Source organism: Helicoverpa zea, chromosome 25, assembly GCF_022581195.2.
Source record: "Helicoverpa zea isolate HzStark_Cry1AcR chromosome 25, ilHelZeax1.1, whole genome shotgun sequence".
In the NCBI taxonomy this organism is placed as follows: Eukaryota; Metazoa; Arthropoda; class Insecta; order Lepidoptera; family Noctuidae; genus Helicoverpa; species Helicoverpa zea.
The window spans coordinates 46,133-64,593 of record NC_061476.1 but is presented as its reverse complement, the minus strand read 5'-3'; the positions used below and the strand labels follow the sequence as shown (position 1 = coordinate 64,593).

Sequence of the window (18,461 nt, the reverse complement as noted above, 5' to 3'; positions counted from 1 at the left end):
TAAACTTTCCTCTCTCGTAATTGTGTACTTTTTCTTGTTTGTAACGTTTAATCTCCTGAGTATAATTAAAATAATTCGGAAATCACAAGAGGTGTAATTAAAATGGAAGCAAAACAAACAGACTCAAGTGGATGACAATTGGAAGCGCCGCTCGAGCAACGCCAAGCAGTATGCGCCACGATATAGAGCGCTAGTATGTCTTAGTCAAATAGGAGAACTATGACAATCATTTACACCTGCCTATATAAACTATTTACTTTGACTTCAATACAACGGATATTGACGTCAATGTATAGTTTGTTGTTTCTAAGAATATGCAGATGGGACAATAGTCAGAGACCTGCTGGCCATGATTGACGGACTTGCTTCCTAAAAATATTTTTTCAAGTATTTATTTTTTTACTATTAGTTAGTTAGTTAGTTTTAGTCCCATTTATGACTTAACAAAAATGAAGAAATTACGGCGATCTCTTTCCTAAAACAATTTAGTATTCTACACAAACTACAAGTGCCTACGCATTTATTTCTATGTATGAAGCGCTCTATATCAAGAGTTCATACTCAACGCGTCAGTGGACGCTGAGAGCTCTCGGCATCCCCTCGCAGTCATCAAAGTTTCGCCATAATTGTCGACAACAATAATTTAAATAAATTAAACAACAAGTGTTTCAAACAAAAGGTAAAGCCTTCAGACGACAACAAAACATACTAACTTTATTATTACCAGTACTTAGCAACAAATCGAAGTTTAAGAATCACAGAGTAACAAGTATGCAGAGGCTAAATATAGGGCGGTGTATGTTTGTGAAGTGATCTTCACTATAAGAGAGAGAGTACATTACAAGTTGTTGCTGTTACTGACACAGTCTCGAGGTGATCCCTAACATTATACTCCTGTCAGGTAGCTCTCTATGTGTGTGTGTTTGTGTATGTGTGCGTGCCACGTCACTCTGTGACGAGGATATTAATGTATTCGACGCTAACTAACCGATATACATGACAACACGTTGTAAGTAGCTGAACAGAATTTCTACTTCACATGATAACTTGATGTAGGAAGAAAATGCAAAATGATTTTCGAAACATACAATATTTTTGGTATTTGGTAATTTTGGTTTACTGATCGTTTTTTTTTTTTTTTGATGGTTCACAAAGAGCTAACTTAACTTAGTAGTGTCAGTACTTTTGAGTAATGTAAACATCCCAATGGCTCTCGTCCTGTACACACCTACAGTAGTACTGCTAATTACTGGCAGTAAAACAAATCCTCACAGTGGAAGCGCGGGAGACGACGGCAATAAAACGCAGTAATGGCGGTATTGACTAGTGCCACATTACGCCACTAGAGGTCATTACTGAATTACTGAGTAATACACTCACGGAGTAAGGAAACATGAGCGGAGATGCCATAATGCTGGTAGCTCAGGCGCCTTCTTCTAGCTCAAATTCGAACGGTGTGCATGACCAAAACGATCAGCTACAAGGGAACTAACGAGGCGTTTGGGTTCTTTGAGGCATCTGTCAACGATTTTCGGTATTACAAAAAATGGTCTGGTCCAATGAAAGCGTATCAGGGCGAAATCAGTAACGTTCTTCGTCCCCCGCTCACCTGTATGTCGGCGCGTTACTTTCTTTGTTGATTTTTAGTTAAGGCACCTCCACTAGTTATTTTGTTCTCCATGAGCTCACTCTACACGCGTGTGGGCCTTTATGAACATAATTATTTACTATTTAATGATGATAGCCTAATGGTAGGCTCAAAGCTAGGTAAACTGATATCGTAAACACTGATCGCCTAATGGTTCATTTGGACACTAATTCTCCAAATATTAAAATAGTTTGTAGGTGTAGATTATACTCAACAACTTTGTCAGTTCACGAGAGTTTTAAAGTACGGGAAAGTAAACAAGTGAGTTACAAAGTGTTCGTCCAATGAAGTCCACTGGGAGTCCCCAGTTCACCTGTCAGAAGTCGCGAGCCGTCACTCTGTTTCACACCTTTTTGTTACTAACTGTCTGTTCCCTGGTGTTGTGTGACACCGTGATCCGTATGCTCTAGAGCGACGATGCCAGGTCTGTCGAAGGGCTTTCCACGAATTGTTTGCCTGTGTAATACAGCAGTTGTGTTGGGTTTGAAATAAATACCGCATTCCGCGGCGGACTGTCGACCGAGTCTCATCTCGAAATCATTCTTAACGATACTTCTATATCTTATACCCAACAATGTATACAAAATAACGTAGTCTATTTACTTGTTTTTTGGCTTTTTAGAAAACAACAGTTTACTTTGCTATTTTTATTTCAGAAGAGAGGAGTGAAAGTTTTCACGTTATTCTTGTATTTTACTTGTGTAGTATTTGTAGTATGGTTTGACTCTATTTGATTTAATAAATGGACTGACTCAATGCTCACTCCTACACATAAATATTCTAATAACATAAAGAACGCAGAAATTGTGGTTTGGAGGCGGCATGTAGGTGTTCACTAATATAATTGTTCACGTCTATGTCACAAACGCTTCAAGAGTTGTGTATGGTTAAGCGGGAAATACAATATGGTTCGGAAAAATGCTATTTTTTTTTTGAAAAAAACTGGTGATTATAAATACGACGGAAGGTCGGCATACTGCGAGCGACACAAAACAAGAAAGTATGCCTAAAGGAAAGAAGCACAGTACCTGTTGTCTTCTACGGCGATTTCTGTACGAGGAGCACTGCCACAAATAAAGTTCAACACAAATCACACCAGTTTTCCACTCAATATCGATTTTTGTATCGGAGAGAGACGTGAGCTCTCGCGCGCGTTGTCAGCCATTGATTTGTTTGTTATGTTGCACACACGACTCAAGGGCGCTAGTGTCGCCTCTCGCTCCAACGAATGCGTTGAGGTATGTGCGGGAAAAGGAAGGGAATAGGATTGCAAACACCAGTGATATTACCAATATAACAAATTATTGATATGAAAATTACCGCGCAACCAATGTATCTATGTGACATGACAGATAACAATAATTAATTAATCAATTTTATATGTGTTTAAAAATATTTTTGATTTGAAATACAATGATCCTGTACTTTCTAAAGACACAAAATATTATGTCGTCGAAGTAACAGTCGAGTGTATACTGTTAATTAAAAAGCTTATTAACATTTGATGCAATGTATATTGTAGATCACAGTACACAGTTTGCACCAACTGACGTCTGGTATCGCTTGTCGTTAGGTTCACATCTCCCGCACGTTCTTATTTCCTGGTACACGCCGCCACCGGCGCGCGCTGATTACATCCTCTTTCTGTCTGTATGTCTGTACAGCAACTGAGCTCACAGCAACACCACTGGGACACAAACCCTTATACACTCCGAATTTTGATACTCCGTGCAAATCTCAAGCATTTCTAAGAAAAGCTTTTTGAAACCTTTCCGAACCCTCCACGAGAACACTGAAGTCTTGTGAAGTGTCCTGAAGAACCTTCAGTTTGTATTTACGTTAACTTATCTGCGTGTTTGAAACTATTTCATTTAGCAAAGGGAAACTTTTGCCTGTCAGATTGTTTACGCATGTTTTACATTTCAAAGTTATTAATAATTCTGCTGTTTAGAGGCTTTCAAAAGCTACATAGGTAAATATCATTGACTTAAAACACATTAGTACGTTCCACGCTTGTACAAGGTTACTTAGCTTGTATATTAAGACACGACGACATACAAATAAATATTAATTGCGAATGTTCCACTCTCACAAAGTTATGTTAATGTTGTCTCGCGGAGTGTCGCGCGTGTCGCATGCGTCGACACTCGCGACACTCCGCGAGACACATCGAGTCGACACAAAGTGCGATATAACACAGTCACACAGGATCGTATTACATGTTTAACACATTACATTGACTACGAGTCAGTATTGAAATCAACTTGTTTGTCACGCCATCTTCTGAACGGCGAAAGCTTAGTATTAGGTAAAGATCGAAAGCTGCTGAAGACTTTTTGAAACTGTTTAATCGGTTACGTGAAACATTTCCATTTCAAAACATGCGTTGAACTATAAAAAAAGCTAGTTTAAGGATCTGCAACAGTGTAAATCGCCTTCACCGTGAGACAGGGGTGCACACTTAGTGCGGCTCCGAGTCACCGTCACCGGAGCGTGGTGTATGCCACGTGACTTACGTACATAATGTACGCGCTTGTACGCGCATGTACGCGTAATTGTACCCACACTCGATATTAGATCACGAGATCCATTGAAACTTGTGTATCTGCCCGGGAATCTATACAATTGTTTGTTTGTTTTTTGAACGCGCTAATCTCAGAAAATGCTGGTCTGATTTGAAAAATTATTTCAGTGTTAGATAGCCCGATTATCGAGGAAAGCTAAAGGCTACTTTTTATCCGGGTTCGTGCAGATATTTCAACGGGATGCGGGTGAAACTGCTGACAGAAGCTAGTAAAAGATAATTCTTTACCTCGCAGTAACCTTTACAGATTAAGAACATTTTATAGTTTACGGTTGTTTGTCTTAGTCGTAACTGATTAGTTGTTCTCATTCCAACACTAACACATTCAATTCAGAACATATACTGCATAAGAACGTGTAACCCCTTGCTCCGTGGAGTGCCCGCGGCGAGTATCAATATGCAGAGCGCTGTGTGTGAACTATAATAATAATAATCTTCCACGCCGATTTCGGCAACGGCGACCACTTCGACCCTAATGGCGTGCGTGTGCTCTCATGTGGCTGGAGTATCCAATTTTGTGCGTGAAAGTCCGCGCACACTGCGGACATGTCAGGGTACCAGCCACAAAGTTGTAGTTGATAGCTACAGGTGGTCGAGCTTTCAACTCATCTCGTTTGGCATCCAACTCAGAAAGTCGGCGTGCTTCAAAGTCAAAGACTTTGGCTTTAACGCGGCTTCTCCAGTCTCTGCGGTTGGATGCCAGATTCTCCCACTGAGACGGGTCAATGGAACAGCTTTTCATGTGACGCTTCAGCACATCCTTGTATCGCAGCAGCTGTCCGCCACGTTTCCGCTTGCCCTCCTGCAACTCGGAGTAGAGGATGCGCTTGGCCACTCTAGTATCCGGCATGCGCAGTACATGCCCGCACCAACGAAGCTGTCTCCTCATGAGGTATGCTTCAATGCCACCTACATTGGCTTTCCTCAACACTTCTGTGTTACGCACACGATCAAACCAACGGATATTTAATATTTTGCGCAGATATTTGAGGTGGAAGCGGTCTAGTTGCTTGATGTGGCGTCGGTACGGTGTCCATGTTTCCGCTGAGTAGAGTATACAAGGCAACACAACTGCCATATACACAGAAACCTTTGTGGATATCTTTAGGTCATGGGAGCTGAAGACCTTCTTGTCGAATTTGCCGAAAGCAGCGGCTGCAGCACCAATTCTGCTATTGATTTCGGCGTCAAGGTCGCACTTTGCTGTTATAGTGCTCCCCAAATATCGAAATTTATCGACCTGCTTCAGGACATCTTCACCAAGCATAATGGTCAGTTCTTGACGTCCGTGATTATCTGAAGACATTACTTCTGTCTTTTTGATGCTGATTTTTAGACCAAATGTACAGCACTGCTTGTGAAGGTTCGTGACTAGCTGTTGCAGGACTTCAGGGGATTCAGCCACGAAACAGAGGTCATCTGCATACATAATGTCCTGTATATGTGCATAGGACACCTTTGTGGTCGCCTTGAGTCTATTCAGGTTGAAAAGTTTGCCGTCAGTCCGATAACGAATACGAACTCCTTCAGGAGAAGAATTCAATACTTCCCGGACTACAACTGCGAAATATAATGCAAACAATGTGGGAGCCAGGACACAACCTTGCTTCACTCCACAGGTGACGGAGAAGAAGCTCGATTGGTCATCTTCAACCGCTACACAACATTGCATGTCATCGTGCAGGAGTCGCAGGAGTCTTATGAACTTCTCTGTACACCCCAACTTTCTCAGTACCTTCCAGAGGGCCTCGCGAGGGACGCAGTCAAAGGCTTTTTCCAGATCAATAAAGCAGAGATACAAGTGCTGTCCCTGCTCTCTACTTTTTTCCTGGAGTTGACGGACTGCGAATATTGCCTCACAAGTTCCTCTGTCTGGTCTGAAACCAAATTGGGTTTCCGGCAGAATCTTTTCAGAGAGGTTCCTGAGGCGGTTTAGAAGTACTCTGGCGAAGACTTTTCCAGAGACAGAGAGCAGTGAAATACCGCGGTAAGAACCACATTCCGACCGGTCGCCTTTGTTCTTATAGAGAGCCCTGACGCGCGATAACTTAAAAGTTTCAGGAACTTGTTCTTTCTCCCACATAAGCACAAACATTTCCCAGACGCGCGAATGCAGTTCCTCGCCGCCGTACTTCAGAAGCTCACCTGGTATAAGGTCTAGGCCAACCGCACGCTGATTTTGCTGTTGTTTGATGGCACAAAGCACCTCATGTTTAGACAAGGCATCATCCAATTCTTCTGCTATTTGAAGTTGAGGCAAACTGTCTATGTAGTGTAGATCGGCTGTTCGATCTACATTAAGTAGATTATTGAAGTGTTCTGCCCAACGATCTAACACTTCATTTTTGCTTTTCAGCAGACTTTTACCATCCAGCGACTTCAGTGGTACCTTTATGAAGTTGGTGGTACCCAGGAGATTGCGAATTGCGCTATAGAAATCACCGAGCTGATTACTATCAGCAAGCGACTGGATGTATTGAGCCTTGTCTTGCCACCATTTATCTTTAGTGTGTCTCGTGAGTTTACGCAACTCACGGTCACTCTCTCTTATAAGTGCGCTGTTATTACTGCGCCTGGGAAGGTCTCGGTGTTTGGCAATAGCTTTAGAAAGAACTTCGTCGTTCTCATCAAACCAGTCTTGCTTGCGTTTATTTTTTAGCCCTATGGTGTTAATGGCTACGTCAAGAATGGACGACGATAAAGCGTTCCAGTCCGCATCAATATCACCGGTATTTTGATGAGAGTGTATATCACATGCCAGCGTTTCAGCGTATTTGCTTCGGGGTCCCGGATGTTTGAGTTTCTCAATGTTTATGTTCTGAGGCTTTTTCCTGCTAGCCCTGAATGGTCGCCGAAGGCAAAGACGCAGTTTGGTGACAATTAGTCTATGGTCCGTCCAGCAATGAGCACCGCGCATAACACGAGTGACTAGGACCTGAGAGATGTCTCGCTGCCTCGTGATGGCATAGTCAATGAGGTGCCAGTGCTTAGAACGTGGGTGCATCCACGTAGTTTTGTGCTTAGCAGCAAGGCGAAACATGGTGTTTGTGATTGCAAGTTGGAATTGAGCACATAAACTAAGCAGCAACTGGCCATTAGAGTTGATGTTGCCTACCCCATGTCTACCCAAAACTTTAGGCCACGCTTCATAATCTTGACCAACTCTAGCATTGAAGTCCCCTAACAAGAGAATCTTTTCTCTGTTCGGTATTTTATGGAGACATTGTGTAAGTTCTTCATAAAATTTATCCTTGATGTCGTCAGAACTACCTAGCGTCGGTGCATAGACACTGATAACATTAAGGAAATTGTCACCGTCTAAGTGAAGGCGCAATGTGGTTATACGGTCCGAGATGTGGATTGGACATTCTTGAAGTGTCTTCACAAGATTATTCTTGATCACAAAACCAACTCCCGACCTTCTTGGTTCTGTTGCAGCAGTGCCCTTCCAGTAGAAAGTGTAGCCACCGCCATGCTCGACTAGCTCGCCCTCATCGGCAAGGTGGGTTTCGCTTACAGCAGCTATATCAATGTTGTAGCGGCGGAGTTCTCGAGCAACTATGGCTGTTTTCCGTTCTGGGCAGGCGTTTGTCTCGCGGTCGAGAAGGGTGCGAACATTCCATGCACCAAAAGTCAGTAAAGGTGTTTTACGTTTATTACTGTTGTTGTGTCGACCACGAATAAAAAGATGCGGAAGCAGCCGTGGTTACTGCTATCCAAAGAGTGTTTGGGGTGAGCATTTTTTTAGGGCACCTTTTCTAGCCCCCTCCCAGGCTGAGCAAGGAAAGCAGTGCTCCCCTAAAAAGGGCTGCTTTGTCGCTCTGGGTGCTGCCGGATTCCCTCTGTCCCCCCAGCTCAAAGAGAAAACGACCACGGCATGTACTCACACCCCCAGAGCCGCTAGTGTGCAGGTCTCAGACAAAGCTCAGGTTGCATCAGCCCGAACCTCTCTACCTCAACCTATCGCCACTAGTCTTCGCCAAATCGGGGTCCATTATACGGAAGCAGTCAGATGCGCAGGATATATTACGCGCAAACGCAAGAGCACTCTCTCGTCTAACATCCCTTTATCCGATGGAACGGTGAACCGCTACGATCGGAGAGATGTTAGATGCAGCAGTTTGACATACGATAACACGATCCCTATCGCTGCCTCTAGGCCTTCCTGCGATGCCTCGGTGTCTTGCCACCAGTGGTGGTCTGCTATTTAGCCAAGACACAATTTCGGGGGATTTCCGATCAGGCTTGGGAGATGTTGTTACCAAGCGCCGGCGCCGACGGTAGCCGCCGCGCTACTGACGGCACTCGCCGCCGTGCGACACTGTGCACGACACTGTGGCGCCCTCCAGCGGACACGCCAGGTACTGTGGAGAGCCTGCTGGCGCACACGTCCGGCGCCGGCGGTGACCGCCGCGCTACTGACGGCGCTCGCCGCCGTGCTCGACACTGCACAACACTGTGGCGCCCTCCAGCGGACACGCCAGGTACTGTGGAGAGCCTGCTGGCGCACACGTCCGGCGCCGGCGGTGACCGCCGCGCTACTCAACTATGACACTACTACTACTACTACTGTGTGAACTATGCACAACTGTCGAACATGGCCGACACGAGTGCAACACAGTTCTCCACAACTCACACTGATAGTCGACATACTGGATAATATCAGCTACTGTCCATTGCGGGAAATATACGAAATTTTAAGTTTGAGAAAAGTTATATGCAGGCTGGAGCGTACCACCTGCTTGGAACCCCATCATAGAAACTATTTATTAAATCCAAATCCAAGCACTGCTAGACCTAAAGATATAGGTAGTGAGCTCGTTCTGCGTGAATCGTATTGTCAATAATCAACTAAATGTAGGGTAGCAGTGTGTAACTAAAGTGTCAACATGATCAACACCTTAGTTTGCCCGTGACCATGATTGCTGTAAAGGATCCGAAACGTCGGGATTAAAATAATATTAATGCAACCGCAATAAAATTCGTAAAAGTAGTTTTACTTAAATGTCATGATGATAACTAATTGGCACGGTGACCACTTATGCCGTTTGGAATTTTATTGTAACGCGATGTTTCTGTGCTCAGATTTTTCTTAGCCACGAAAATATTATTTCAAGTGTCTCTGTAGTGTAGATGTGTGTCACGTAGACACAGACTCGTGAAAGGGCGTGTGCACACGAGCCGAGACAAATTAGTGCGCGCAGTCCGGTCGCGTTACTCACGGTCGGCAGCCGCTGTCGTATATTTATTGGATATTTTCTCACACTTACCCGACACGTGGATATAATGTATATCTGCGCTTGTCGTGTCGCTCAGGCGTCATGCGGAGTGCGACACTAATAGTACATTCGTACCGAGTGTCGCGTCCCCAAGTGCTCGCCTAACTGTTTGTATTGTTCGTAGATTGTCTATTGACTACGAGTTTAATGTGAGCAAATAAATGTTCTTGAAAAGTTCTTGTGCTTTAAAGGTCATTACAAAAACGTGCTTAGTATTATTAGTTCAGTGTGTTTTTACAGCCAGCTCCACGCGAGTACTTGAGCTCACTACAATCGAGTGTTTACAATCATTGTGTTAGTTAATTAGCGGCCGCGAGCCTTTTGTTTCACATTCATTCTGCTGTACTTTAAAGTTCACTCAGAGAACAACCGCGTCAGTACACTGCCACAGACTACACATAGACATTTTTAATTAATTTGTTCACTTTGTAGTTGTCGACCTCGAGGAGGTCACATACGTGCGTGTCTTGAGGACAAGTAAACTACTAATTAATTGTAAAAACACCTAGACATACTGCATATATGTAGCTGAACTAGCTCGTGCACCGAATGAGGTATGTACTCAGCAGTAAATAAATAGATAGTGCACTTTGGAGAAGAGTTAATTTACGAAGAGGTTTGAATACAAACAGCGCGAGGGAAACAGCGTGGCTTTGTAAATGAACTGGCGCGCACTACCTGACTACTTATTACTCTTTGTAAGACAGACTTGAAGATTATAATTATAACGTGGAACAGAAGCTTGACTAAATAAAGCCCACACATAAAACCACTAGTTTTAATTACTCAAATACGGCGAGTGACGCACGGGACTGTGTCAAGAGCCTTTGTCGCAGACTAACCAAATGCAGAAGGTCCGTCACACGGAGTAATGAAAGATGAGCGGAGATGCCTAATGCAGGTAGATCAGGCGCCTTCTTCTAGCTCAAATTCATACGGTGGGCATGACCAAAACGAACAGTTACGTGTGAACTAACGAGGATCCAAATAAGGCGTATAAGGGCGAAAACAGTAATGTTCCTCGTCCCCCACTCACCCGAATTTTGGCGCGCTACTTGCTTAGGCGATTTTTTGTTATGGCCCCTCCGCTAGTCATTTTGTTGACGTCATTTTGTTCTTCGCCATCACGGCGAGTGATTGTACCACTGCACTATAGAAGCACCTGGCACAGACTGTGGCGCGCGTTGGGTGACCATGATTACAGACCACAGTTCCATGTTCTTCTGACCGTCCTGTTGTCATCAAGTATTTTTAGTATCGTCCAGAAGAAAACACGCAGCTGGAGACTGCCGACCGAATCCCATCACAAAGGTCCTGTAAAGCGCTTTAATAGATTACACTGACTGTTGCACTCGACAACACTAAACTTTATCTGGTCAGATAACTGCGCAATATACCTTAAGATATGTTTACAACAAAATATTGAAACTGTAGCTGCAAACCGAAGTAAGACGTCACTGTCGATCTTAATTAACTTCTCAAAACTACTAAAACGTTTTCCACACTTTTCTGTCATGTTATAGACTTTTCGCGGGCAGTCCACAAACTATTTGCTTTGTTTTCTCTCCAAACAGGTATTATTAGAAAACATTGTAAAAGGAAAATTATGCTATGTGTAAGTAAGTACCAGTCACATGTGTGCAAACCGACTACAAGAGTGAGTTTACTGCAGTCATGTGCTTCACACACATGTCTGTCACATTATATCTAATGACCAGGAACCTTTTATGGACACCGTGATCCCTTCCGCGGGGAGATGCGGGGCGGGGGAGTGAGGGGTGAGGGGACAGGGCGCGGGGTTTAACGCGTTATACTAATGCAGGCGTTAATTGTCCGCGAATCATTCGCCATCGCCGTCCGGGACTTAATAAATATCCCTCATGCAATAAGTAGGTAATATCCAACTGTGACATACCACTACAGATATAGGTCCCGTTTTCCCTTTGTACGCTTAAATCTTCAAAACTACACAACTGATTTTCATGTGTTTTTTTTTATAGATAGAGTAAAAGAGGAAGGTTTCTGTGTATAATATCATACATTAAATAGTGGGGAAATACTGTTATCCCGTGCGAAGCCGGGGCGAGTCGCTAGTTTATTAATATATCTCGTATGTTTGTTTCATAAATATCGTGTAATTGGCGGTGATTACGATTGATTTACTTCGGTGCAAATAATACACGTTATGACGTCGCGGTCGCTTCATTTGATAAACTCTGCTTATTTACAGCTATATCAACAATATTCGCCTGACATCCCGGAACACTGATAAACTCTTATTGACCTTAATATTAATGCTAATTGCTTATAATGTATAGTGAAACATTGGACATTAGAATAAATTAAATGACTAATCAGTGTCACCGAAAAGTCTGTAGATCACAAAATCACACAGAAAGCTTCTTCTCAGAATAAAACATGTATACGACACTCAATATGTTTAACCAACTTCGAAAACGGAGGTTCTCAGTTTAACCTGTATGTAAGTATATTTATATGCGATAATTTCACGTTTGGCTGCTCGAAATCGGTGATTTTGATGGGATTATCAGCATAATATTTGTTGATTTAGGAGAAGGTTGTAGCATTTCATGGAAGTCGGTTTTTTTGTAAATAGTTTTATTGATTTGACAAGATCACGAGAAAATTGAAGGTATCCTGGTTGCTATTGAGCTATGCATATTGCTGTATGCCATTACTGCAAGTGCCTGACAAGGTCAGAGTTCCATCAGATGTGATGTATAGGAGATAACGTTTGTACAATAGTTGCTACTATATAGGTATATATGTGTTATGTATTGTAAATGTGAACCGACAATAACGTTACACTGGTGTCGTCGTGCAGCTTCATCTCGTTGAGCTGGGAGATGTTATTTATAGCGGGATGCTGCGGCTCCATACTTCCAACTTGTTTGTGCTGGATCTCGAAATAAAGTTGTCCTCAAGTTATGTCTTTGAGGTTTATTATCTGTTAATAATGTTTAAATAAGTACAAGGAATAAACACCCATAAACTAGTACGCGTTCAATTCTTGTGAAACACATTATTAACAGTCAATTGTCCAGCAACAGTGAGATCTCTTGCTATTCATTGATTAATTCAGCCGATGTTTGCAGCGGGGGTTCAGTGAAACGCGAAGATTTCTCAGAAAATTAAAATATCACAGAAATATTGCGAACATCGCTAAGGCGAGCCATTCACGTTAGTGTCCATTCAAACGAACTCAAACGTTATTCCGGCGAACATTCGCTTTCAAGTTTATTTTAGTTTTTATCTCAAGACTTATTCAATAAACGTCATTTAATTTGTTTACTCTACTGAGTTAGAACATATTTTTATCCCGATAGTTTTCTTTCAATACGTCTGTGTCGTGGGAAAGTAGCGCTGTCTTATTATTTTTAAAGAAACATGTCTTACGGGATTCGATATTTGACACAGCTAATCATTGTTAACATTCTCTATAAAACTCTGTCATGTACTATAGTTTTCCTAAGTACATCGGGTCAGCATTCAGTTTGTAACTGTGCACCATTGCATTACGTGGAGCGACTTCCAAGTTGTTCTCTAATGCTTAGATAAGTCCCGGCTAACTGATGCCCCCTGATAACACGCTGATAACACACTAACAGTTATACAAGTGATCATATTTGTTCCACATTTGCTTCTATGTGCAGTGAGCAGCCGATGACGTCACGCCTGCAGTTACATATGCATAACATGATAATACCGCCGCCTGCGACACTCGACACTACTGACACTAGTGTCGACAGTGCTGAGTCTGTTCACTGCTCAGGAATACTATCATAATGTTAAGAAACAAGGTGCTTTAAGAACGCCAGTGTTGATCAACTTATTCATTAAAATAATGATCTTATTGTATTTGCAACTGCAAGACGTCATGCCTTTTCGTCGACGTTATACATAACATGTATAATTGTAGATATTTTGGTGCACATCATCTGCCTAGCCTTTTCACAACTATGTTGGGGTCGGCTTCCAGTCTAACTAGATGCAGCTGAGTTCCAATGCTTAACAAAGAACGGCTGTCTACGTAACTACTGCCAAAGATGTTCCAATGTATGTCAAATGATTGTTACTTTGTTAAAGGAGTTTATTTAAAGTACGACTTATTTAAAGTCAGGTTCTTGAAAACATAGAACTCGTAACAACTACAGATATATGCCCTATATCGTTATACGAGACTTGTCTTGACGTAATCTAGTATCCCACCAAAAACATTAAATGTAAAAAAAAGCCAATCCTCTACGCAATTCCTCCACCGTAAAAAGTTTTGAGATCGCATAGAAGCCAAGTCCTGTTCTACTTTATGTGTAATAATAAATCAATATTTTGTGACTATATCAATAGTTTCGTTCACTTTACAATAATATTGACTTGGCCATGAGCACAATAAACTACAAATATAATACAGCATATCTTGGAGAGGTGAAAGTCAAACATGAAGTTTAATATCACAGAATTAAATACTTTTAGTTTATTCAATTGTTACTAAATGACCGACAGTCAGTATCATCCAACATCAATGAACTGCACATGTACTATGGCGCATGTTTAGTCCATGGTGATCTCAAATTCCAATCAGTCCATAATCAGTCCAATCGTAAAATCATGTCCATATAGAATTTATCAATTCAATGGTATTTACACATGATTACAAGGAGCGAATTTTAACTTGTGCTCATGGCCAAGACAATATTATTGTAATGTGAACAAAACTATTGATATAGTCACAAAATATTGATTTATTATTACAAATAAAGTAGAACAGGACTTGGCTTCTATGCGATCTCAAAACTTTTTACGGTGGAGGAATTGCGTAGAGGATTGGCTTTTTTTTACATTTAATGTTTTTGGTGGGATCTAATTTATTTTTTGTAGGTCTCTTTCTTCTCCAAGTATAGGTATAACAAATAAAATTAACTTACATGCAACTAACTAAATATATAACAAACTAAATATGTACACCTAAAGTAGGTAGCATGTAAACAAAATTTTTTTTTAAACTTATTTTTTAATCGAATATCTTTTAGTATTAAAGAGATTTATTTCAGAGGTAGATGACGCTATCACATGAAATTATATGTTTTTTTTTAAGTACTACTATATAAGCTATGTAACGAAACCATAGCGCGATTTAGACCAGGACAACGCCATCTATCGAGCGAGCATGCAGTGTTTATCGCACTGCATTAATATGAAAGATTTTATCATTATTCATTTCATTTAAACCTAGCTTTTTTATTCATATGTTGTATATTTAATACATAATAACAATATACCACTACGTAACAATAAAACAAATAGTAACATTTTGTACATAAATAAATAACAAAGTTATCAATGCAGTCAGAATTCATACACAATGTTCTTGAAAAACCGCAAATATAAATTTGTTTCCTATTTTTTTATTAAGTTTTAAGGTTTTTATAATTTTCCCTTTATATGTAGCTAATAACCTATCTTGGTGCCAAATTTGAAGGTTCTAAGTTTGCTAGAAGTACCTTAGACTTTTGATGATCGGTCAGTGAGTGAGTCAGTGACAAAATGGTGTAACTTTGATCGCTCATAACTCGTAAACTATTTATTCAAATGTCTTGTAATTTTGAGACTGAGCTTGTTCTAATACTTACTCTTGGTCATCGAAAACCTAAACTCCTAGCTTTGTTCACATGGAAGATACAGGGGGCTGAAATAGCCGCGAAACGCTTCGAGAAAAGATGGTACGGCCGTGCCCGCTTTGCTCGAGTCTTGGCTGGGGCACTGCCGTGCCCTCAGATCAAGTCTCTGCACGCGAACACCGACACACGTCGGTACTAACTTATGATACGATATGACAGTGAATGCCACAACAAGTTTAAAGTGACTCCAAACGCGCCGCCATCAAACGGCACAAATCACACTAATTATAGTTTGTGAACACGCGACACACAACAGTTGAAGCACTAATCAGTAAGTACAGCTGATACTGCGTCGATATGTTCCCGACACATACAGACAGACAGACAGACGCCTGGAGGGACATCGCGGTCGAGTGAACACGCACTACCACATTATACTAACACAATTACTATGTAAAGTGGCTATGGCTAATTAGCGAACAATATCACAGTTAAAACACATCTGACAGGCATATTCATATTGTCGCCTTGGACATTGTTTTGACACAATTCAAGATTTCTTAAATTGTTGATCAAATTTTAATTCCACCACCAATACCTACCCATATAATTATTGTATGCCTATCAGGCAGGACGTCAATACGTCAATCTTAATATATTGTCAATCTTTATCAATCTTAATATATCGTCAATATTCGAGTATATTGATACTCGAATATTTTATTAAGATCTGTAACTTACATATGCCCACAATAAAGAAACTTTCACTTTGACTGAAGACTTCCCTCGCGGGTGCCTCCGTTTGATACAAACCAAGTATTTCAGCAAATAAATAACATCTCACTTGAGTGAGCACAAACAAATTTAATTTGAACAACATGTTGTTAGTAAATCAAGTGCAAAATTAGCAGTTTAATTAAAACTGTGGTCAGCGGCGCACCGCGCACTCCCGACTCGCGGCGCTCGCTACTGCTATACACGACCACTTCATCATACACTAGCATGTGTCACTGTGTGTGTGTGTGTGTTTGTTGTACTCTTCATGTATCCAGGGAAGGTTACAACTACAGCTAACTAGTCTGCCGTGACCATGGATGCTGAGGATCCGAAACGTCGGGATTAAATAATATTCATATAACCGCGATAAAATCCGTAAAACTTGTTTTATTTCAATGTCTTATATTCGCGTGTCAGAAATCAACTTGCTAAAACTTTGTAAAAAATTACGTGTAACAAACTGTATAGCAAAATATCTCAAATTAAAATGTTTGTATAATATTTGTGCGTTTAATACAGTAATGAATAAATATTGAAACGGTTTGCAGTTGAACACGTCCTTACAACGTCGGACATCATTTTAATAAACCGAGAGACTCGTTTTAATTATAAACCGTTGTAAAGTAATTATAATTTAACAACGTTAACATAATAATTGCACCGCCATTAATTAATTTAAAGAGATAACCGGCTCCGGCGCTCAGCACTTACATTACTCATTTGTCAAAAGCACGACAACTTGCGTGTAATTAGTGTACAAGACACACACGACACACATTACACACTACACACACTACACACACTACACGCAGCACACGTACCGTCTAGCAGGAACAGCAGCCGGAAGATCAGGTGGCAAATCCGTTTCATCTTGATCATCTGGCGACACTTAGTGAACTACTGGCGACACTTACAGAACTACACAAGTACCGGCTACACGCGAACTACAACTACACGAGTGTTGTCCGACTGCGGGAGGTAGGTAAGCGAGCACACGAGTGAACTGTTCACAAAGTTGTAACGCGAGAGTCGCGCGCCGTGACTAGGAGCCGGCCATCGTAGCGCGTAGCGGCGTAGCGTGCGCTCGGCGCGCTGTCCCTCGCGGTACTGAGCCTGCTACGGCGTAGCGCTACGAGATTGCTCATTATGCCGGAGTGAGTGAGGCAACGTATTCACTACATTATTTCGTTTAATAAAGTTCCCGCGGTGTGTATGCAGATGCGTTAACATAATGTTATGGAATTTTAGAGTCGCGCGAGACGCTGCAAAATTAAACGCACCCCGCGACACCGCACCGCGTCGACAACGATTAAAACAGGATAAGCCTTATCTAATTTATTTGTACGTGAGAGCTGCTGAATTATTGAATCAGCGAGACATCTCACGACATAACGATGTCGCGACACTCGAGCGGTGTCAGACACGAGTGTCGGCTAGCCTGACCTTCAGATAAGCGCGTGACGAGCTGCTCACAAAAACGATCATTAGCGTTACAACGGACGAATTACTTCTAGCATTTGCGCTTAATTGTACAAATTGGAGTATTATCTGTGCTATGAATACCCTCCAGCCCCGCGGGGGTGCTCAGCTAACCCTCTGAGAGTATATAAGGGGAAACAAATCACTGTGTATTTATATACGCAAACAGAATTAGTGTCCCGTTGACTTACATCACAATATAATGTTTGATATAACTTAATTGTAAATATTACAAAAATGGCGTATTTTCCACCCGCGGGTAACATGTTGGCACATGTCGGCGCTGCGTGGTCACACACCTCACTCGCACGAACACTCGGGCGCTTGCTTTTGTATAAATATTTACGGTTCGAGGTAAAACCTATTGGATTTTATTGTCAACAAGCGAAAGCGATATCAATTAACAGCTCATCAATTGTTTTGTGTAAATACTTACTTGACATACATGTAGCTATGTGCACCTGATACTCATGAGGATGAGAGACGACCAGATAATATGTTGTTATTCAATACGAACCGAACATTACGGTATAATACTGCGAAACCTTTCTATATGCTCATAGAGTGCTTTTTTTCCTGTGATTTCGCTCACTTATATCTAAAAGACTATAAAGATCTTCGGGTGTGGAAGCTACCAGGGCAGCAGCGCTTACTGGAGTATAGCTAGTGTTAGCAGCAGCCAGCAGGGCAGCGGCAGTAAGTCATCATTATGTGGCGCGTCATTAGATGCGCGCGATGGCCCAGATAATGTTAATTACATCGTGTAACGAGCCGCAGTACTCACGATACTAACACATACGTGCTAGCCTGACAATGTTACACTTCACGCCTTCAAATATGTGCAGTAAATTAATGAAAAGGAACAAAATATGTGCAGTAAATTAATGAAAAGGAACAAAATATGTGCAGTAAATTAATGAAAAGGAACAAAATAGTCTGCTGTACTCTAATATAATGGAACTGGACATAGATAAACAGAACCAAATGTTAAGATAAAGAATGGATCCAGGCTACAGGAGGATGATGATTACTCCAATAGAAGTATTTGCGCTGCC

At 41.6% G+C, this 18,461-nt stretch overlaps 1 protein-coding gene across 1 annotated transcript in view; it reads right to left on the bottom strand.

The window, feature by feature from the left end:
- The window catches only part of LOC124642552, a 227,667-nt gene extending 210,636 nt beyond the window's left edge, over positions 1–17,031 (bottom strand). Inside the window, exon 1 of the mRNA XM_047180981.1 lies at positions 16,749–17,031. Within this exon, the coding sequence (XP_047036937.1) occupies positions 16,749–16,806 (58 nt within the window). The 5' untranslated portion in view covers positions 16,807–17,031. The remainder of the gene's footprint in view (positions 1–16,748) is intronic.
- Between the last annotated feature and the right edge of the window lie 1,430 nt (positions 17,032–18,461).